This window comes from Notolepis coatsorum (genome assembly GCF_963971535.1).
Source record: "Notolepis coatsorum genome assembly, chromosome: 1".
NCBI classification, from domain to species: Eukaryota; Metazoa; Chordata; class Actinopteri; order Aulopiformes; family Paralepididae; genus Notolepis; species Notolepis coatsorum.
Genome location: NC_140165.1, coordinates 178,892,774 through 178,918,155, shown reverse-complemented (window position 1 = coordinate 178,918,155; position 25,382 = coordinate 178,892,774). Strand labels below are relative to the sequence as shown.

The 25,382-nt window shown below is 44.0% G+C and overlaps 1 protein-coding gene across 1 annotated transcript in view; it reads right to left on the bottom strand.

Moving 5' to 3' along the window:
- The window catches only part of elna (elastin a), a gene marked incomplete at its 3' end in the record, with an annotated part of 221,955 nt that overhangs the window by 144,365 nt on the left and 52,208 nt on the right, over window positions 1-25,382 (bottom strand). Inside the window, exon 2 of the mRNA XM_084308372.1 lies at window positions 12,643-12,696. Coding sequence (XP_084164498.1) covers window positions 12,643-12,696 — 54 coding nt within the window. The remainder of the gene's footprint in view (window positions 1-12,642; window positions 12,697-25,382) is intronic.

Genomic DNA, 25,382 nt, shown 5'->3' with positions numbered 1-25,382 from the left:
CTACATGGTACTACATGGCACTACAGGGTACTACATGGCACTACAGGGTACTACATGGCACTACAGGGTACTACATGGCACTACAGGGTACTACATGGCACTACAGGGTACTACATGGCACTACAGGGTACTACATGGTACTACATGGCACTACAGGGTACTACATGGCACTACAGGGTACTACATGGTACTACATGGCACTACAGGGTACTACATGGCACTACAGGGTACTACATGGTACTACATGGCACTACATGGTACTACATGGCACTACAGGGTACTACATGGTACTACATGGCACTACAGGGTACTACATGGCACTACAGGGTACTACATGGTACTACATGGCACTACAGGGTACTACATGGCACTACAGGGTACTACATGGCACTACATGGTACTACATGGCACTACAGGGTACTACATGGTACTACATGGCACTACAGGGTACTACATGGCACTACATGGTACTACATGGTACTACAGGGTACTACATGGTACTACATGGCACTACATGGTACTACATGGCACTACAGGGTACTACATGGTACTACATGGCACTACAGGGTACTACATGGTACTACATGGCACTACAGGGTACTACATGGCACTACAGGGTACTACATGGTACTACATGGCACTACAGGGTACTACATGGTACTACATGGTACTACATGGCACTACAGGGTACTACATGGCACTACATGGTACTACATGGTACTACATGGTACTACATGGCACTACAGGGTACTACATGGTACTACATGGTACTACATGGCACTACAGGGTACTACATGGTACTACATGGTACTACATGGTACTACATGGTACTACATGGCACTACATGGTACTACATGGTACTACATGGTACTACATGGCACTACAGGGTACTACATGGTACTACATGGCACTACAGGGTACTACATGGTACTACATGGTACTACATGGCACTACAGGGTACTACATGGCACTACAGGGTACTACATGGTACTACATGGCACTACAGGGTACTACATGGTACTACATGGTACTACATGGCACTACAGGGTCCTACATGGCACTACAGGGTCCTACATGGTACTACATGGTACTACATGGCACTACAGGGTCCTACATGGCACTACAGGGTCCTACATGGTACTACAGGGTACTACAGGGTACTACATGGCACTACAGGGTACTACATGGTACTACATGGCACTACAGGGTACTACATGGCACTACATGACACTACAGGGTACTACATGGCACTACAGGGTACTACAGGGTACTACATGGTACTACAGGGTACTACAGGGTACTACATGGTACTACATGGCACTACAGGGTACTACAGGGTACTACATGGTACTACATGGCACTACAGGGTACTACATGGCACTACATGGTACTACAGGGTACTACATGGCACTACATGGCACTACATGGCACTACATGGCACTACATGGCACTACATGGTACTACAGGGTACTACATGGCACTACATGGCACTACATGGCACTACATGGTACTACAGGGTACTACATGGCACTACATGGCACTACATGGCACTACATGGCACTACATGGCACTACATGGTACTACAGGGTACTACATGGCACTACATGGCACTACATGGCACTACATGGCACTACATGGCACTACATGGTACTACATGGTACTACAGGGTACTACATGGCACTACATGGTACTACAGGGTACTACATGGCACTACATGGCACTACATGGTACTACAGGGTACTACATGGCACTACATGGTACTACAGGGTACTACATGGCACTACATGGTACTACATGGCACTACATGGCACTACATGGTACTACAGGGTACTACATGGCACTACATGGTACTACAGGGTACTACATGGCACTACATGGTACTACATGGTACTACATGGCACTACAGGGTACTACATGGCACTACATGGTACTACAGGGTACTACATGGTACTACATGGTACTACATGGCACTACATGGCACTACATGGTACTACAGGGTACTACATGGCACTACATGGCACTACATGGCACTACAGGGTACTACATGGTACAACATGGTACTACATGGCACTACATGGCACTACAGGGTACTACATGGCACTACAGGGTACTACATGGCACTACAGGGTACTACATGGCACTACATGGCACTACAGGATACTACATGGTACTACATGGCACTACAGGGCACTACAGGGTACTACATGGCACTACAGGATACTACATGGTACTACAGGGTACTACATGGCACTACAGGATACTACATGGTACTACATGGCACTACAGGGTACTACATGGTACTACATGGCACTACAGGGTACTACATGGTACTACATGGCACTACAGGGTACTACAGGGTACTACAGGGTACTACATGGTACTACAGGGCACTACAGGGTACTACATGGTACTACATGGCACTACAGGGTACTACATGGCACTACAGGGTACTACATGGCACTACAGGGTACTACATGGTACTACATGGCACTACAGGGTACTACATGGCACTACAGGGTACTACATGGTACTACATGGCACTACAGGGTACTACATGGCACTACATGGTACTACATGGCACTACAGGGTACTACATGGCACTACAGGGTACTACATGGCACTACAGGGTACTACATGGTACTACAGGGTACTACATGGTACTACATGGCACTACAGGGTACTACAGGGTACTACTTCTCTTCGGTTCAAATAACAAACTCAGCAAGACCGACGGCTTCTCAGTTACAGTGGGTGACAATATTGTCACAAGGAAAGAAGATATTACCTACCTGGGTTCCATCCTAGAGGCAAATCTTTCCTGTGACAAAATGGCATCCAATGTAATAAAAAAAGTCAACCAACGAACTCGATTCTTGTACCGGATCTCCTCTCTGGTAAACAAGAACACCCTGAAGACTCTAGCAGGAGCACTCATTCATGGGTACTACGACTATGCTTGCACCTCATGGTACCAAAGCACCTCAAAGGCGCTAAAAACAAAATTACAAACATCTCAAAACAAACTGGTCAGACTACTGCTTGACCTTACTCCTAGAACCCACCTCACCCCTGCCCACTTTGACAACCTAGGATGGCTTAGAGTAGACGACAGAGTACAGCAACTTGCAATGGGCCTGGTCTACAAGATACACTACACGACCAAGGTACCCATGTACATGACAAAATACTTCCCAAAGGTCAGTGAATACCACGATCACAACACCAGAGGGAGCTCCACAAATCATGTTAAACCCAGATTCGGCTCAAACAAGGGACTAAACACGTTTCGCAATTATGCCACATCAATGTGGAACGCCCTACCCAAAGCTGTAAAGGAATGTGAATCACTACCCACTTTCAAAAACACTCTCAAAAAACACCTAAGGGAGACTGCAACTCGAAACTGGCCCCTGTAAATGTCCGAACACAACCCCCTCCAATGTACAGTAAATTACCAAGTATGGTCTTGTCAATAATCCAATGTACAGTGTTGTTTGTACAGTTGTACAGTGTCCCCCACCCACCCCTCCTACCCACCCCCCCACCCCACTCCTACCCAACCCCCCCCCCCCCACCCACCCATCCACCTCCAATGTACAGTCCCCCCCCACCCCCACCTACCCAATCCAATGTACAGTTTCTACGTCTAATGTATATACTCTTTTCTTTCTGGACTCTTTTTGTATCACAAACAGTACTGTAATTGCAAATCTGGTATGTCATAAATGTATAGATGTAGCAGTACTGTCTATCGGTATGTCATGTATGTCACATATGTTACGATGAATTGAAAATGGGGGACCCTGATGTAAACAAGACGAAAGTCTTTCTCTGGTCTGCATCCCCTTAACAATTGTATGTATTGAGCTGTACTGTACTGTACCCATTCTGCAATCTGTTAATAAAGTTTTCAATCAATCAATCAAACATGGCACTACAGGGTACTACAGGATACTACATGGTACTACATGGCACTACAGGGTACTACATGGTACTACATGGCACTACAGGGTACTACATGGCACTACAGGGTACTACATGGTACTACATGGCACTACATGGTACTACATGGCACTATATGGCACTATATGGCACTACAGGGTACTACATGATACTACATGGTACTACATGGCACTACAGGGTACTACATGGCACTACATGGTACTACAGGGTACTACATGGCACTACAGGGTACTACATGGTACTACATGGCACTACAGGGTACTACATGGCACTACATGGTACTACATGGTACTACATGGCACTACATGGTACTACATGGCACTACATGGCACTATATGGCACTACAGGGTACTACATGGCACTACATGGTACTACATGGTACTACATGGTACTACATGGCACTACATGGTACTACATGGCACTACATGGTACTACATGGCACTACAGGGTACTACATGGTACTACATGGCACTACATGGCACTACATGGTACTACATGATACTACATGGCACTACATGGCACTATATGGCACTATATGGCACTACAGGGTACTACAGGGTACTACATGGCACTACAGGGTACTACATGGCACTACAGGGTACTACATGGCACTACATGGCACTACAGGGTACTACATGGCACTACAGGGTACTACATGGTACTACAGGGTACTACATGGCACTACAGGGTACTACATGGTACTACATGGCACTACAGGGTACTACATGGTACTACATGGCACTACAGGGTACTACATGGTACTACATGGCACTACAGGGTACTACATGGCACTACATGGCACTACAGGGTACTACAGGGTACTACATGGTACTACATGGTACTACAGGGTACTACATGGTACTACATGGTACTACATGGCACTACAGGGTACTACATGGTACTACATGGCACTACAGGGTACTACATGGTACTACATGGCACTACAGGGTACTACATGGTACTACATGGTACTACATGGCACTACATGGTACTACATGGCACTACAGGGTACTACATGGCACTACATGGTACTACATGGCACTACATGGCACTACATGGCACTACAGGGTACTACATGGCACTACAGGGTACTACATGGTACTACATGGCACTACAGGGTACTACATGGTACTACAGGGTACTACATGGCACTACAGGGTACTACATGGTACTACATGGCACTACAGGGTACTACATGGTACTACATGGTACTACATGGCACTACAGGGTACTACATGGCACTACATGGTACTACATGGTACTACATGGTACTACATGGCACTACATGGTACTACATGGTACTACATGGTACTACATGGCACTACATGGTACTACATGGTACTACATGGCACTACAGGGTACTACATGGTACTACATGGTACTACATGGCACTACAGGGTACTACATGGCACTACAGGGTACTACATGGTACTACATGGTACTACATGGTACTACATGGCACTACATGGTACTACATGGTACTACATGGCACTACAGGGTACTACATGGTACTACATGATACTACATGGCACTACAGGGTACTACATGGCACTACAGGGTACTACATGGTACTACATGGCACTACAGGGTACTACATGGTACTACATGGCACTACAGGGTACTACATGGCACTACATGGCACTACAGGGTACTACATGGTACTACATGGCACTACAGGGTACTACATGGTACTACATGGTACTACATGGTACTACATGGCACTACAGGGTACTACATGGTACTACATGGTACTACATGGCACTACAGGATACTACATGGCACTACAGGGTACTACATGGTACTACATGGCACTACAGGGTACTACATGGTACTACATGGTACTACAGGGTACTACATGGTACTACATGGTACTACATGGCACTACATGGTACTACAGGGTACTACATGGTACTACATGGTACTACATGGTACTACATGGCACTACAGGATACTACATGGTACTACATGGCACTACAGGGTACTACATGGCACTACATGGTACTACAGGGTACTACATGGTACTACATGGTACTACAGGGTACTACATGGTACTACATGGTACTACAGGGTACTACATGGTACTACATGGCACTACAGGATACTACAGGGTACTACATGGTACTACATGGCACTACAGGGTACTACATGGCACTACAGGGTACTACATGGCACTACAGGATACTACAGGATACTACATGGTACTACATGGCACTACAGGGTACTACATGGTACTACATGGCACTACAGGGTACTACATGGCACTACAGGGTACTACATGGTACTACATGATACTACATGGTACTACATGGCACTACAGGGTACTACATGGCACTACAGGGTACTACATGGCACTACAGGGTACTACATGGTACTACATGGTACTACATGGTACTACAGGGTACTACATGGTACTACATGGTACTACAGGGTACTACAGGGTACTACATGGTACTACATGGCACTACAGGGTACTACATGGTACTACATGGCACTACAGGGTACTACATGGTACTACAGGGTACTACAGGGTACTACATGGCACTACAGGGTACTACATGGCAGTACAGGGTACTACATGGTACTACATGGCACTACAGGGTACTACATGGTACTACATGGTACTACATGGTACTACATGGCACTACAGGGTACTACATGGTACTACATGGCACTACATGGTACTACATGGTACTACATGGCACTACAGGGTACTACATGGTACTACATGGCACTACAGGGTACTACATGGTACTACATGGCACTACAGGGTACTACATGGTACTACATGATACTACATGGTACTACATGGCACTACAGGGTACTACATGGCACTACAGGGTACTACATGGCACTACAGGGTACTACATGGTACTACATGGTACTACATGGTACTACATGGTACTACAGGGTACTACAGGGTACTACATGGTACTACATGGCACTACAGGGTACTACATGGTACTACATGGCACTACAGGGTACTACATGGTACTACAGGGTACTACAGGGTACTACATGGCACTACAGGGTACTACATGGCAGTACAGGGTACTACATGGTACTACATGGTACTACATGGCACTACAGGGTACTACATGGTACTACATGGTACTACATGGCACTACAGGGTACTACATGGCACTACAGGGTACTACATGGCACTACATGGTACTACATGGCACTACAGGGTACTACATGGTACTACATGGCACTACAGGGTACTACATGGCACTACAGGGTACTACATGGCACTACAGGGTACTACATGGCACTACAGGGTACTACATGGTACTACATGGTACTACAGGGTACTACATGGTACTACATGGCACTACAGGGTACTACATGGTACTACATGGTACTACATGGTACTACAGGGTACTACATGGTACTACATGGTACTACAGGGTACTACAGGGTACTACATGGTACTACATGGCACTACAGGGTACTACATGGTACTACATGGCACTACAGGGTACTACATGGTACTACATGGTACTACAGGGTACTACAGGGTACTACATGGCACTACAGGGTACTACATGGCAGTACATGATACTACAGGGTACTACATGACACTACATGGCACTACAGGGTACCACATGGTACTACATGGCACTACAGGGTACTACATGGTACTACATGGCACTACAGGGTACTACATGGCACTACAGGGTCCTACATGGTACTACATGGCACTACATGGCACTACATGGCACTACAGGGTACCACATGGCACTACAGGGTACTACAGGGTACTACATGGTACTACATGACACTACAGGGTACTACATGGCACTACAGGGTACTACATGGCACTACAGGGTACTACAGGGTACTACATGGTACTACATGACACTACAGGGTACTACATGGCACTACATGGCACTACAGGGTACTACATGGCACTACAGGGTACTACATGGCACTACAGGGTACTACTACATGGCACTACAGGGTACTACATGGCACTACAGGGTACTACTACATGGCACTACAGGGTACTACATGGTACTACATGGCACTACAGGGTACTACATGGCACTACAGGGTACTACATGGCACTACAGGGTACTACTACATGGCACTACAGGGTACTACATGGCACTACAGGGTACTACTACATGGCACTACAGGGTACTACAGGGTACTACATGGCACTACAGGGTACTACTACATGGCACTACAGGGTACTACATGGTACTACATGGCACTACATGGTACTACATGGCACTACAGGGTACTACATGGCACTACAGGGTACTACATGGCACTACACGGTACTACTACATGGCACTACAGGGTACTACATTGAAATATGACTGATGTTTGTTTGAATATGCTTTGAACAATTGAACATTTGAACAATATAAAATATATTAACTAAATATCATTGAATCAGACAAATTAACTGAGCAGATCATAATAATTGTTCGTATTGTGACATATATGTCACAGCAAATTTTCATGAACATTTTAAGGTGATATGCCCGGTGTGACGTATGTGTCACAGCGATTTTTATCAATTGTTTTCTTTATCATTTTATTCAAGAAATGTGTTCACAACAGGTTAAATATCATAAAGACCATGTTATGTAAGCATTATAATTCTTAAATGGGCAAATCTTACCTTTTAGCAACAAGAATCTAGCTTTTGAATGCTAGCTACTTCTGTCATTTAGTCACCACCATCAGTCATCATTGTGGAAAGATGGTTTATGGGAGCACAACATCACATGATCTGTCACATGACCCCACCAGGATGTTCCACTGGTGTCCCTTTGGGACTTCATGAGGTAAAATCAAGGAAAAAGCTTTATATGGAAATGTCCAGAACATGTAAAGTACATGTGACACCTGTGTCACAGTGGGCCCTACTCGGAATGTCATTCGGCAGATCTTTTTTAAAAGGGATTTTAATTTTTTTTTTAATTTTCGGTGCATACTGATGCCATATTTAACTTTTTCTTTTATATATATGTAACGGTTGTGACAACGTTTCAAGCTAGGCGTTTTGGCTAATCTTGACATCAAATTGAGAAAATATTTTATTTACAATATTGAAATTGACATTCCTGATATTTAAGCAGTTGAGTGCTATTGTATTGTATTGTATTGTGTATTGTCAGTTTTGCTAATGTGCGTTGAGTTTTCAGTGAAAACTCGCCTCCCATTAATATTCCTGTCTTCCCTCTTCCTATATCCAGCCTCTTTGCCAATATCTCCAAAACACCAAAACCCCAGTGCAAGTGCATTATGGGTGGTCTGAAAGAACTCCAGGTTTGGATCAATCCAAATTAATTTATATTTGCAAGTCAAGTTTGCAAACACATGCTTTGCGATTAATACATAAAAAATTGTAATGTATTGACATTGAAGAAGTATACTACATACAGTACTACAAAGCATTGTAATCCCTGAGAGTAACTGTAAAACACATGCTAATCAAATTACAGATACTTTTGGAGAAAAAGTACTGTAGGTGATTACTTGTTGAGAAATGTGTTCAATGAGAAAGAGGAGTTTCTTTGTGAGATTATGGATGTTTTTTGGATATTTCTTTTTACATTTATTTTCCCAGGGTAGATTTCCTGAACATGCATGCTTTTTATCAGCCTTGCCCTGCTACACACTGGGAGCTACCCAGTACAACCACAGTCTCCTACTGTTGTCCCATGAGCAGGAGGTGGTTAAGTGTCTTGCTCAAGGGTGGGTGCTGAGGGGAGGAGAGATTTTCCGGTCCAGATTCAGATTGTCCAGATTTTTCTGCCGGTCTGGGGATCAAACCGATGACCATTCAGTCACAAGCCTGGATCTCTAACATGTAGCAGGTAAATCTATATAAATCAGATTACATTTGGAAATGAACCTTCCTAGCCTTGCATGTGTACATCGTCTTGTGACAGCATGACAAAATAATTACCTAAAGCTGCCTTTCATTACTAATGACAAGATAGTGAGCGACATTCCAAAGACGAGTTCCAAAATGAGATCATCATCATCTGCAAACACTGTCCTCACTGACACTGACTGCTGCCATAAAACTCCAAACCATGGAACATAATTATACCCAAGAGATAATATTCAGGCCTTTGGTTCCAAAAAGTGACGTAAGGGATGTAATCGCCTATAATTCTTTTTTAAATGTCAGTGATGAACATCAGTTAACAAAAATGCATTTTCTTGGTTGTTCTGCAGCAGCTTTGTTAATGGAAATGTGAGCTCCCATGTGTAAAACAAGTTTCCTTCATCTGGGATCAATCATGTACATCAATCGGAACATCTACCCTTTTTCTGAAAAGTAAAGTTTTTGGAGAAGAGGTTTTTGCTTGATAACTTTTGTAGGGAAACCCATCAAACAGATCTTGGGTTGCTGTGGCTGATGTTCTTGGTTGCTTTTCTTTAAAAGGAGAGGGCAACAGTGGCTCAGGAGGTAGAGCAGGAGGTAGAGCAATCATAAGAAGGTTCCCAGTTCAATTCCGGCTCCTCTCTGCAGCGTATTAGTGTACAGTAGCCTAAGTGTCCTTGAGCAAGACACTTAACTCCTAACTGCTCCCGATGAGCAGGTTGGCACCTTGCATGGTTGCCTCCACTGTGGATGTGTGAGTGAATGGGTGAAAGTGAGGCATAAGTTGTAAAGTGCTTTGGATAAAGCACTATATAAATGCAGTCCATTTAGCATTAATAATAATAATAATACATTCGATTTATAGTGCACTCTACATTTGGAAACCAAATCTCAGAGTGCTACAGGGTAAAAACAGGCTTTAAAAACATAGGCAATTAAAAAACAAGGCATAAAAGCATTAAAAAAAAGGGATAAAACACACAAGGCATGTATAAAAAGGTTAAAACTAAGGGAAGGCTTTCATGAAGAGGTATGTTTTAAGTCCTCTTTTAAAGGAAGCAGTGGTCTGTGGTGCTCTGAGGTAGTCAGGGAGGGCATTCCATAGGCGAGGAGCAGCCGAGCAGAAGGCCCGGTCACCCATGGTGCGAAGCTTGGTCCGTGGGGGAAGGAGGTGGTTTGTGTTGGCGGAGCGAAGGGTACGGGTGGAGGGTTCTGTGGTGAGGAGATCTTTGAGGTAGGGGGGAGGGAGGCATTTCCGTGGATGCATTGATGGGTCAGAAGGGATATTTTGTATTCAGTCCGGGTGGTGATGGGGGGCCAGTGAAGTGAGTGGAGGATGGGTGTGATGTGGTCGTGTTTACGCACTCTCATCAGGATCCTAGAAGCACTGTTCTGAATGTATTGGAGCCTCTGGAGACTCTTGCTAGGAATCCCGATGAGAAGTGTGTTACAGTAATCCAGCCTGGAGGAGACAAAGGCGTGGACCAGTTTTTCAGCATCTGCGAAGGTGAGTGTGGAACGGATTTGGGAAATGTCATGAGGTGGAAAAAGGAGGTTTTGCATATGTGTTTGATGTGGGTCTAAACATTTAGGTGGGGGTACATTTTTACACCCAAGTTGGTGATGGTGGATGAGAGGGGAAGGTCATGGCCAGGGAGAAGGATAGGCTGGTGATGGGGGAAGATTGGACCTGGTGGGGAGTACCAACTAGGATGGCTTCGGTTTTTGAGCTGTTTAACTGTAGGAAGTTTGATTTCATCCACGACTTTATCTCCTCCAGGTAGGAGGTGAGGGTGGATGATGGGGATGATGATGGCAGGGCTGCAGATGATGGGGATGGTGATGGCAGGGCTGCAGGGGGTGATTCAGTTTTAAGGTACAGTTGTGTGTCATCAGCGTAGCAATGGCATGCTGGCTGATGACACAGCCGAGGGGGAGCAGGTAGAGGGTAAAGAGGACAGTCCGAGGACGGATCCTTGAGGGACACCACAGGTGACAGGGAGGGTCCGGGATTTTTTCCCTCCCAAGGAGACATACTCGGTTCTGTCAGAGAGGTAGGATTGGAACGAGTTGAGGATGGAGTCAGAGAGTCCAATGGAGAGTAGATGGTTGAGGAGGATGTGATTACTACTCCTTACTCTTTCGAGTCGAAGGGCGTTTTTGCACCCGTGGGCGGAGAACAAAGGGATTTAGAATTTCTCAGAAATGCTCAGGAAGTCGCGCTTTTCAGAAATCTGTAAAAATAGAAAAATTACAATTTCGAGTGCTTTGACATGTAATCTATATGTCTCCTTACTTGCTAAACGTAATACGACTTGTAAATACGTTTAATTCTTGCTAGATGGTATGATTGTAATTATCTCCGTTTGCCATGAAAATTACAGCGTGTCACGAAACGCACATACACACACGCTCGCACACACACACAAGAACGGCGTGTGCGCTGTGAATAGGTGTTACACCCCGCAGGCCTGCCTGATTTGCAACAAACTGGGACTCATTTGGTCAAATAATTATTGTTTTTGTGATCAGTAGAAATGATTCGCATCTGCTAACAGCATGCTTAGCATGAATGTAGTTAGCATCAATGTAGTTGTTCAGTTTATCTGAAAAGTCACTTTTAGCACCTTCCAAACAGCTTTCTGTTTGACATACAATAGATAACTACATAGAAGAAGAATTCGTTTTAGAATTTGTGGAAGAAACAGTGACTTGCTAACCAATGCTAATAATTTTGACCTCCAATCTCTGAAACACTGATGCAAGTGCTACTTGGATAGACCTTCTGGAAGGGGGCTTGCAAGTGAGCATGGGAGCTTGTATCTTACCTGGGTAGAGCCCAGCGCCTGGTCCAAGGCCAGCACCAGCAGGTAAGTACACACCTAGAACACACACACACATACACACACAATGAATGATAATGGAGGGTTATGGATCACCCAGTGGCCAAACAGCTTGTGGCCAAACCCTCAATATCCCTTAATGGGGCTCTTATCACAGCTCTCATCGCTTGTTTCCCAATAACAATGAGCCCATTCGTCAGACAAACATTCCCAAAACCTTAATTCATCGGCCGTGACCCAAGGATTTTGTCCCTGGCATGGCTACTACACCTCTAACCTTGCTTTCCGATCGTGGTCAGCATGGACGGTCAAAGTAGCACACATGGAAACAATGAAGATCCAACAAACCCAGCCAGGGTCAAAGAAAGGGGGGGGGGGGGGGAGACTACAATCACCATTGTTTTCATTCTGATGAGGTATTGCAATTGGAAGCTCTCTTTCAGCGAGCCACAACACTGCTGTTACCCCCCCTGCCCCAACAACCCTCTCCTCCTTGCCATGATTTCTTGGCCTGGATGCAGAAGAACTCCTGTGACGGTAGTTTTGGATCCCAGAAACGGGGGGGGGGGTGAAGGGAACAACAACATACACATAGAGATGAGCGAAGAGTAATGACTTGAAGAAATGTAAAAAAGAATAATAATAAAAAGCAGAAACACAAAAAAAATGTATACAAAATATAAAATGACTTATGTTGTTCAGGGACGACTAAACACAGCTCCCCTTTGAGACCAGTGAGCTCAGGGCCGTAATTATACAAGTTGATATTCTTTGAAGGAAAAACCTGGTTTGTATCACTTAAAAAAAACAAAAAAACATGAATCAATGCAGTGGACGCTGCTAGGACATTATACTGTGGGTCTGATGATTATATTCAACCTAGTCCTACATGTGCTCAGAGACCAATTCATTAATGCCACATGAAGGCCGCCATGTGTTTATTGGTGAGTGCCGTGTTAATGTTTTGCACCTCATGGTGTGTTGTCCGCCTGGTGTGTGGCCATTAAAGGGGAGGAGGAAAAACGCCACACTGTATTACTGTTATCTCAGCTTGAATGACTGTAAATCACTGATGAAAGGACCACCTAGCCTCAGACGCTGGAGGTGGTTGTTACCTGTGCAGGAACCTTTCGTGGGGTTGGACATTTTAACACCATTACAATAATTGTTTTATTACATTTTGGATAATTGTTCATAGATTTGAATGACGGAGGTTTCAATATCAATTCTCTGCTCATGTTATGCCTATGAATATTTTGTGTCTACACTGTAAAAAAAAATGTTTTTTCACGGGAAATTCACTGTATTATTTTACAATTACTTTTGTTTTTCTACTTTAAGTGTAAATGCCATACAAATAGAGTAAATTACCTTTTATCAAAATATTAACCATTAAATAAAGGTTGTAAATGTATTTGATTTGACTGTAATTTGGCAACCATTGATGCCAGACATTTACCGTTTTCTTGCAGCTTTTTTTCTTACAGTGTACATCACTGCTGTGAAGTAGGGCTGCAATTATTTTTTGAAAGGTGCTATACACGTTTTCTATTATTATTATTATTATTATTATTATTATTATTATTATTATTATTATTATTATTATTATTATTATTATTATTATTATTATTATTATTATTATTATTATAATAACTCCTCGAGTTTTAAGCTAGGCTAGTGGTCCGTATCCGCTGCCATTCATTTGTGCTAATTTGTGCGTATCCGCCAATCACATCCGCGAGTTTCCCTTTACATCTGACAGCTGGGACACCTCAAAGAGTGCGAGGCAGTTGGGCCTAATCAGTTCTGGGAAACAACGTGAAGTCTGGCCGGTGTGTGAAATTCAGAAACATTAGAAGCAACTGTGGGAATTAAAGCATGGATATTGGAGATTTGGAGCGGTGAGCAGAGAACAAGAGGAGAGGAAGGGAGGAGGAGGAGGAGGAGGAGGAGGAGGAGGAGGAGGAGGGGGTGCTAACACCAAGCGGGTGATGAGGAAATATAACAAGGAGCAGCGCTAATAGGCCTCGCCCGCCGTCCTTAAGTTCTGGGCGGAAAGTTAACATAAACTGTGAAAGTCTACAGTGGAGGAACGCAGAGAAGGTGTTGATGTAGCTCTGACTCTGGGAAGGTTGGGTGGGGCTGTGAGGGGGTTAGTATTATCATATTTACACCCCCCCCTCCTCCCTACCCCCAAAGCTAAATCATGCAACAAATTTGATTAGGACAAGGCAACACAAATATTTAGTCTGCCTCGGTCTGTTTTTGGTTTAAGTGAAAAAGGAAAAAGGATTAAGCCAACCGGGATTTTTCTCTGGTCTTTTTGCTCCTCTTAACAACGTTTTTATGAAGCTTAGGTTTAAGTTACGTTTTTTTTTGGTGGTTGTTTTCTTTTTTAAACACAACATTGCGTAAATAAGGGGGGGGGGGGGGGGTGGGCCGCGTGCAGACTGGAGCTGACTATTTATTTGAAAGAGCGTGGCAGCCGTGTCCTTGGATAACAAATGATCTCATGGTTGAACCCATTCATCTGGAGCTGTGGATGAGAGAGAGGGAGAGGATGCTCTCTGCTCTCTGTGTTGCTTGTCAATCAACTGGACGAGACGGGATGGGAGGGGGGGTTGGCCTTGTGGTCAACGCTGACTGTTCTCTGACTGCAGAGAACTTGCTGAACTCTCATAAGAGGTTCCAGGAGAGAGAGAGGGAGAGAGAGAGAGAGATTGAGAGAGGGAGAGAGGGGGGGAGAGAGAGAGAGAGAGAGAGAGAGAGAGAGAGAGAGAGAGAGAGAGAGAGAGAGGGAGAGAGAAAGAGAGAGATAGATTGACAGAGGGAGAGAGAGAGAGAGAGAGAGAGAGAGAGAGAGAGAGAGGTATACTGAATAAGAAGGTACAGTATACTGTCGTGGATCCATGCAAAGGCGTGGATTGTATCTTCGAAATAAACAGTAAAAAAACTTTCCTTACAGCAAGATTTCGACAATTTTGAATGAACTACCACCATGGTCACAAGATACCATAAGAACATGTCATATCATGTCCATGATACCGTCAAAACATATCACCCAGCCCTACTTAACACAGAGTGAATTGTCAAAGATGAATGGCCAGCTAGGGTCTCGCATTTCACATCAGTCAGCTTGTACAGACAGGAGCTTCACTCAGCTTGTACAGACAGGAGCTTCACTCAGCTTGTACAGACAGGAATCAGCTTGTTCAGACAGGAGCTTCACTCAGCTTGTACAGACAGGAACTTCACTCAGCTTGTACAGACAGGAACTTCACTCAGCTTGTACAGACAGGAACTTCACTCAGCTTGTACAGACAGGAATCAGCTTGTTCAGACAGGAGCTTCACTCAGATTGTACAGACAGGAGCTTTAGGCAGCTTGTACAGACATCAGTCAGCTTGTACAGACAGGAGCTTCAGGCAGCTTGTACAGACAGGAATCAGCTTGTTCAGACAGGAGCTTCACTCAGCTTGTACAGACAGGAATCAGCTTGTTCAGACAGGAGCTTCAGGCAGCTTGTACAGAACAGAGCTTCAGGCAGCTTGTACAGACAGGAATCAGCTTGTACAGACAGGAGCTTCAGGCAGCTTGTACAGACAGGAATCAGCTTGTACAGACAGGAGCTTCAGGCAGCTTGTACAGAACAGAGCTTCAGGCAGCTTGTACAGACAGGAATCAGCTTGTACAGACAGGAGCTTCAGTCAGCTTGTTCAGACAGGAGCTTCACTCAGCTTGTACAGACAGGGATCAGCTTGTACAGACAGGAGCTTCAGTCAGCTTGTTCAGACAGGAGCTTCACTCAGCTTTACCCCATTGGCTTTGCATACTTTTTTGTGGCTAACTATCTAGAGCTAATATGGAACAGTATGGATTGTGCAGAGAAAGGATTATACTGATCACCAACATCATGTAACAAATAGGGGTAGGGTTTGCACTGTCCGTGTAATGCTAGTCTGTGTGTGTGTGTGTGTGTATACATGTACTGTGTAACGGACCACTTGAGATTAAACATGTCTAGACAATATCCTTTGCTGTTTACTAAATAATATTCAGTATGTATGTATGCCTTGAAATGACGTGTGGGATTTTACCGAAGTTCGATACCTGTAGGCTTATATAAATCTGTCCCTAGTGGCGCACTGTAAATCAGTATAGCTGGAAGCGCCTGTTAAGTGATGTAGTCGGCAGCAGGAAAGTTTGGTGCGTCTTTTTGTATCACCTTTGTATTCCTGTGCGACTTTTTATCCTTTTGTATCCCCATGTATCGATCGTGTGTTTAAAACGGAAGAAAGGACCTTTTCGGTTTACATTCCTTGGAGAGTGCAGCAAGGTATGCTTAGTTGTTTATTTGATTATGGTTGTAACTTTGTATAATGTAATTTGTGAATTAATGATTTTATGTCTTGTGTAGGAATGTAATCCTTGTAGTTTTGATACCAATGTTATTTAGTTTGGTGTTTGTACTGTGCTGTGGCATTTTTTTTGTTTGTCTGTTTATGTACGTTTCCAATGCAGTTTTCACGGTGCTAAGATGACGTCACGGATGGACAATTAAATAAAGATCGTCTTATGCATCAGTCGAGACTCTGTCGTTTGGATCCAAGGGCTGTAACAGTGAAAACTTGATCGCAACGTCTGGGTCTACTCTCCTGAGTCCTGCCATGCTGTGTTGCTGTCTTCATTGTCAACAACCCCGCGTTCATCTGGTCCACGGCGCGCATTCGGGCAAGGACGTACAGCAGCAATTTGAAGAGACTGAGAGACTCTGATCAACAAACAAACAAAATGAACTGCTACTTGTTGATAGTTAGATTGATACGAACTATAGTAGCCTAAGCAGATCATCCCAACCAGCAGATGATGGTTATGAAATGTTAATGTTGGCTTATTGAACTGCTGTGCTAGATGATTTCTCATGTTTCATGCTTGAATGGTTTGATTTGAACTTGTAAAAAAAAAAAAAAAGCCTTCACCTGGAACTTGAAGTTACAATTAGCTTATGCTTAAATTCCATTAGCTTTGCCCAAGCTCCCGTTGATTGGACTATTTAAAAATATTGATGCTTTGGGAGCTCAATATTTAATGTTTAATGTTTTAATGAGGTGAGCAGAAGGCTATTTCACAGAAGTCCTCAAGCTCCAGCTATCTAGTTTCAGTGATCTGAATTCACACATTAATTTGCAATAGATAGCAAAATGTCAGTGAATGGAGAAAAGGGAAAAGTCCCTGATGACAAGGACTTAGGTCCTAAAGAAGATCCTTCACCAGTTGAGGAGGATAAAAGGCCTACTGACTCACAAGAAACTCAAACTGCCACTGGTTCTCGCCAGCGGGAGCTAACAGCTAAGGGCAAACAAATGTGTGAAGAACAAGATAAAAAACATTTAAAGGCATTTTTGAAAACGTATGAATCATGGAAGAAAATAGCAAGAGAGTCTAGGACAAGACTTAAGACATTTTGTCTGAAGGAAGATCTGGAGAAAATAAACAAAGATATTCAATTTGTATATGACCATGTAATGCAAAATTATGAGGCACTCCAACGCAATTGTCTTAATACTACAGATGTTGTGCACAAAATAGATGCTTGTAGCACACTGACTGCAGAGATAGGTGATCTTGTGAGTAAACGACTGGAAGTATGTCTAGACCAAGGGACTTTTAAAGAGGAAGTCGAAAAGGAAAGAGTGCGAATGACTCTAAATCGTGATGGAAATCAATCTATTTTTGGTAGCACTAACACAGAGAGTGTAATTTCTCAAAATTTAGACAGCCTGTCTGTTAGTAGCAGAGCCTCTAAGCGAGTCGAGGCAGAGGCAGAACTTGCGGCTAAATTAGAACAAGCAAAGTCTATGCAGGAGATACAGGTTCAGCATGCTAAACTTAGTAAGCTGGAATGTGAATGGAATTTACATGAGTCACAAATGATGGTGCAAATGCAACAGAGGCAGGCTGAGGTCGAACTGCATCTCGAGGAGGAAAAAACAAAGTTGAAAATGATGCATGCAAACATGGATGTTAAAGTGGCTGCAGCTCGAGTGCGGACATACAATCAGCTTGAAGGTGATGTAGTGGGAGAGCCCAACACCACCGTCCCAGTCATCGTAAAAACTCCAGCTGTTAATTTGAACCACCAACTAGGCACCACTGTTGCACTGCCCCAATCACAAGCACTCTCTCAGAGTTTTGCAGGCAATCTAGAAGAAGCAGTTGCTAGCTCACTTAGCTTAAACCGTCTGCCTGTTCCTGAGCCAACCATGTTTGCAGGTGATCCTTTGAAGTTTGTTGACTTTAAGATGACATTTACAACTCTGATTGACAGAAAACCTATCCCTGCTGGTGAAGAAATGCTGTATTTGAAAGGTTACCTCACAGGCGAGGCACGCAAGGCTGTGGAGGGATTCTTTTACCGGAGTTCTGAGGATGCATACGAAGGCGCCTGGGCCGTGTTAAAGGACCGGTATGGAAACCCATTTATCATGCAGAAAGCATTTCGGGACAAGCTTATGAAATGGCCTAAAGTTGCCTCAAATGATCCTTTAGCACTGAGAGATTTTGCAGACTTCTTAAAGGGCTGTGCTGAGGCTATGCCCCACGTTAAGGGCTTGTCTATTTTAAATGATAGTGAGGAAAATCATAAGCTGTTGAGAAAACTACCAGATTGGGTTGTACGCAAATGGAGCAGACTTGTAGTAGAAGAACTCGATAGATCCGAAGAATATCCTACATTTGAACGTTTTACTGAATTTGTGCAGAAGGAAGCCTGCATAGCCTGTAATCCTATTGTCTCTCCTTTCTTGTTTAGCTCCAAATCAGCAGAGGATAAGTTGCCCGGGAAGGCAAATGCATTCAGCACTAGTGCTCAAGTGAAAGACCATATACCAGAAAGCCTCCCTGGGTTTAGGCCATGGCTACCATGCATTATCTGTAAAGAAGAGTTTCATGGTATTGCTAGGTGCCCAGCTTTCGCTTCCAAGTCCATGGCAGATAAAAGGTTGTTTATTCATCAGAATCATTTGTGCTTTGGGTGTCTGCGCAAAGGACATGTCACTAAAGACTGTAGGACTCGACATATCTGTGGAGTGTGTGGCCGACGTTACTCAACATGTTTACACGAGGAAAGAGAGACAAGGTTTGGGGAAGCAGCAAATGCGGTTCAGACTTTCACAGAAGGAGAAAGAAACCAGGAAGTCCATAGGGTCTTGATCCACACGCTAGTTCAGAATGCTTCTGCCACCTCTAGCATTGTCCCAGTTTTCTTGTCATCTGCAAGAGATCCTCAGAAGGAGATTCTCACATATGCTCTTCTTGACACACAGAGCGATTCGACCTTTGTCTTGGAAAGTTTAGTCAGAGAATTGAACATGGCATCTCGACCATTGCAGCTGAAGCTTAGTACAATGACTGCCATTGACACAATCATAGCCAGCCACAGTGTGTGTGATTTGCAAGTTCGAAGTTTCTATTCGGATAATCGGATACAGCTACAGCAATCATATACACGTGACTTCATTCCAGTTGATAAATCCTGTATACCAACCAAGACTACAGCATTGCAGTGGCCACATCTCAAACATCTGGACAATAAGTTGCCAGCACTCCAGGAGTGTGATGTGGGACTGTTGATTGGTTACAATTGTCCTTCAGCTCTGGCCCCCATTCAAGTCATCATGGGTGGTGCGAATGAGCCGTTTGCCCAGAAAACAGAGCTGGGATGGAGTATCATAGGAGCAGCCAATCCCCACCTTGATAGGCAGGGAAGTCAAAGCTATGTACACAGAGTTGCTGTAAGAGAACTGCCAGTCCCATTAGCCTCAGACGTTTTGAAGGTGCTGGAGTCCGACTTCAGTGAGAAGAATTCTGAGGGCAAATATGTACTCACAAGATGACGTGCGTTTCATACAGCTCCTTAGTGAGAATATTCAGCAGAAAGAGGATGGCCACCTGGAGATGCCTCTCCCGTTCAGAGGTGGTAGTCCTCCCTTGTTGCCAAACAATAAGAAGTTGGCCACTATTCGCTTGCAACATCTAAAGAGGAAGCTTAAGGCCGATCATTACACAGCCTTTATGAAGGAAGTAATCGACAATGGTGATGCGGAGCTAGCTCCAGAGGCACCTTCGGGAGAGATTGTTTGGTGTGTACCATCCCAAGAAGCCTAACAAGTTAAGAGTTGTTTTCGATTGTTCGGCTAAATTCTGTGGCATTTCCTTAAATTACACCTTGCTGACAGGCCCAGATCTGATAAATTCTTTGGTGGGAGTTCTCTTCCGCTTTAGGAAGGAAGCAGTGGCTATCATCTGTGATATTGAAAGGATGTTTCACCAGTTCTTTGTTACACCTGAGCATCGTACTTACCTGAGGTTTCTATGGTGGGAGCATGGAGACCTTGATCACGAGCCAAAAATAATATCATATGTGTGTATTTTTGTGTATATGTGTGTGTGTGTGTGTGTGTGTGTGTGTGTGTGTGTGTGTGTGCGTGCGTGCGTGCCTGCGTGCGTGCCTGCGTGCGCGCGCGCGCGTGTCTCCCTGTAGAGTAGATGCTAGTGGCTCCACAGGGCAGAGCTCTCAGGTGGAGGCGCAGGCAGGCAGGGGCACCAGTGATTGTTTCTCCTCTCTGCTCAAAGGGAGGATTTCCTGTCTGGCCGTTGAGAGCGAGAGGCTGAGCGGAGAGTGTGTCTACCATTGTTTCCTCCGGTCAAGGATCCCATCACGTTATACTTACTGCACTACATTTATAGGGTGCTGAGAAGTGCACTGGGTTCAATTTGGAGGCCAAATGTGGTGTGGTTCGTTAACATGTACTTGTATCCTTAATAGGCTCAGCCTAGGTCATGGGCATTTAGTGGAATGCATGTGAATGTCAAGATTGGCCCTGCAGAATAGACAAGTGACCTGCAGATTGTGACCTGCAGAATAGACAAGTGACCTGCAGATTGTGACCTGCAGAATAGACAAGTGACCTGCAGAATGTGACCTGCAGAATAGACAAGTGACCTGCAGAATGTGACCTGCAGAATAGACAAGTGACCTGCAGATTGTGACCTGCAGAATAGACAAGTGACCTGCAGATTGTGACCTGCAGAATAGACAAGTGACCTGCAGATTGTGACCTGCAGAATAGACAAGTGACCTGCAGAATGTGACCTGCAGAATAGACAAGTGACCTGCAGAATGTGACCTGCAGAATAGACAAGTGACCTGCAGAATGTGACCTGCAGAATAGACAAGTGACCTGCAGATTGTGACCTGCAGAATAGACAAGTGACCTGCAGATTGTGACCTGCAGAATAGACAAGTGACCTGCAGAATGTGACCTGCAGAATAGACAAGTGACCTAATGATTTAACATCTGAGACCCTCCCAGTGCAATGCGGTGTCCCACAAGGCTCTGTTCTGGGCCCTTTGCTATTTTCGATTTACATGCTCAACTTTCATTTTTACGCTGATGGCACCCAATTATATATACCTATTAACACTTTCAGTGCCACCAGGGGGCGCACGACTTAGTGCTTGAATGCCACCATCGGCGCCAATGTTAACGTTAATATCGCCTAATCTATGTTTTAAATTATGGCTATGTGTCTAATCTGCCCGTCGCTTATCAAAGAATAATTTTCCAGTCAGTGTTGTCAAGGCAGATTGGTTTTTTATCGCTTCATTTCCGTTTGAGAGCATTTTGAAAAGCGCCCGTTTTCAGGTGAAAAACAGCCCATTCTGTGATAATCGCCTTTTACTGGAATATTCCAGAACGTTGATATTTGTCGGCCTATTTATGAATCGTTTTCAAATAAACGCTAGATGATCAATAGTATACGTGCCCGCACGCACGTTCGAGGCGTGCGCTGATAATAGCCGTTTTCATTTCCTCATGGATTTTACAGTGAAACCGATAGAGCACATATCAGAAAAAAGCTTATATCTTCATGAAAATGAGTCTGATTATCCTAACACTGATAACATAGATTCCTTACCTGACATCAGATGGTATCCAAATGGTATATTCCAATTCCTGATCACCATTCGAAAAAAATCGATAAGTGTATAGATCTAACGTGTGTACAGTAGAACACATGATTCCCCGCGGCTCAGAGGCTCCAGAATGAACTCTGGTAACCCCGGCTGCATCAGTGGACTGGAAAATGTGGACTGGAATCTTTTTTTCCCCCCATCCATTTTCATTGAGTCCATTCCATTTACCATTTACCATCTGGGAGACGATAGGGGGCGCTTTTTTCACATCTGATCGCCGGCGGCCCTTGGGTAGGCTAGGGTAGGCTCGCGTGATGCAATACTGAGCGGAGGCTGGTACATGACTGACTGAATGAATTAATGACTTTATTTGACAATATGAAAATAAACATGTGACAGAAAGCACAGTCAGGAGATACTGCCAAGGATGAACATAAAAAAGCTCAGAGCTTATTTCCATTGTGATCCTTGTAGGGGGGTAGGGGCAGTGTTGGGCAGTAGCTAGCTACAAGTAGCGACGCTACATAGCTTAACTACAATTCTCAGTAGCGTGCTGGTAGCTCTCTACTTTTTAACCAGGGTAGCGATCTCTGTAGCGGAGCTATTTATAGAACGAAGTAGTAACGTAGCGACGAGAAACGTTACACGCTACTTTCGTCTAGACTAGAAGATCTGCGAGGAGAAAAACAAACTCCCCGTAAAAAACCCACTATGATTGGTTGGTTTGTTTAGATATGAGTGACGACTCACGATTGGGTATGGTAGGCCAAAACTTTACGGGTAGGCCAATCAGAGGCAGGATAGGGCGGGACTCCAGGCCGCAAACCAGGAAGTGAAAATCGAAACGCAGACCACTGAATGAGAATGAATGGATCATGCAATTTACAATAACAGAACCAGTCAGCGCGAAATAATGGCAGAGGGATTTGATGTTTCCACTGATGGCAATGATGAAGATGATGTCAACAACAATAACAACACTGCATCTCCATGGCCCTACCTGGACACGTTTATGAGTTTGACTGAAAAAACGGCTAAAACATATGTGTTTAGGTGTTTATTGTGTCAGCCAAAAACGAAGCTGCTCTCGACGTCCCACACGTCCAATACTAACTTGAGAACACATATTCAGGTGAGCTGATGAAAACCCTTACTGTCTTTACATAAACATTGTCAACTGTTCCCAAACAGCACACAAGTCAGTGCACTTTTTATAACAGTCTGAGATAGGCTAGCTGCTATGAACAATATTATTGATTGATTGATTGAAAAGTGTATTAACAGATTGCAGAATGGGTACAGTACAGTACAGCTCAATACATACAATTGTTAAGGGGATGCAGACCAGAGAAAGACTTTGGTCTTGTTTACATCAGGGTCCCCCATTTTCAATTCATCATAACATATATGACACACACGACATACAGATAGACAGTACTGCTACATCTATACATTTATGACATATCAGATTTGCAAATACAGTACTGTTTGTGATACAAAAAGTGTCCAGAAAAAGAGTGTATATACATTTGACGTAGAAACTGTACATTGGAGGAGGTTGGGTGGGTGGGGTTGGTGGGTGGGGGCTGTACATTGGAGGGGGGGGGGGGGGGGGGTTGGGGCAGGGGGACACTGTACATTGGGGGGTGGAGAAAAGAAAAAAATAGGGAAAAGATCGTCCTAGACCAGTGGTTCTCAACCTGTGGCCATGGAATGTTTTGTGAGTTACATATCTAGCAGCCAAGGATAGTATTGTTTGTTTAGCAGTGTCAAGCTTGAGTGTTATACTCTGAGTACATACTGTAGTAGTATAGTTCCAATGCCGATTACCCCATGCTGCTTATTTCCGTACTTAAGAATGTATAAATGTTACATAGGATTTCGTTAATGTCTATTTTGTAGACAAATGTTTCTTGCACTTTTTCTTTGGCCAGGTTATTGTCATTTTGCTACTGTGGTTTGAGTTGAAACAGTAGTTTATCCTGTGCTGAAAAGTCTCCATTCCAATAGAGGGAGTATATATTTGTGTTTATTTTATTATTGTTTCACTGCCTTTTATTTATTACGTTTCCACAGTTCTTTCCTCATGTTAAAAGGATGACACAAAAAGCCAGACCGAGGGCTTGTTTCAGTTTTATAATGAACAATCAAACTGAGCAATTTTTTTGCCTGCCTATTTGTTTGGTGTAAACTTGATCACAAAGTAAAAAAAAAAAAAAAAAAGTAGTGCCGATGTAGCTAGCTATTTTTGCCATGTTCTTGTAGTGTAGCTTGCTACATTTCTCTGGGGATAGCTTCCATTGTAGTTTAGCTATATTTAATCGAGAGTAACTTGTTAGTGTAGCTTGCTACATTTTCCAAGTAGCTTGCCCATCACTGGGTAGGGGAGTGTGATGCTTGGACATGCATCATACAGACATGACATCACAACACATCACATATACCATTTAACATTTATATACATAACAGACTCATAAAACATGCAAGGGTGCCTTAAGCTAAGTGTCTAGGTTAAGTATAGTCCCTTTTGAGCCATGTCTTCAGGCTGGACTTGAATCTAACAGCATTGTCTACGATTTTCAGGTCACTGGGCAGACTGTTCCAAAAGACAGCTGCTGAATACAAAAATGACTCCTTCCCCATACAGCTCCTGAATCTGACTGGCACAAAGTCAGTTGAGCTACGCCTAGTTGGGTATGCTAGAGGGGGCTGGCTAGTACATGACTGAGAGGGGGCTGGCTGGTAC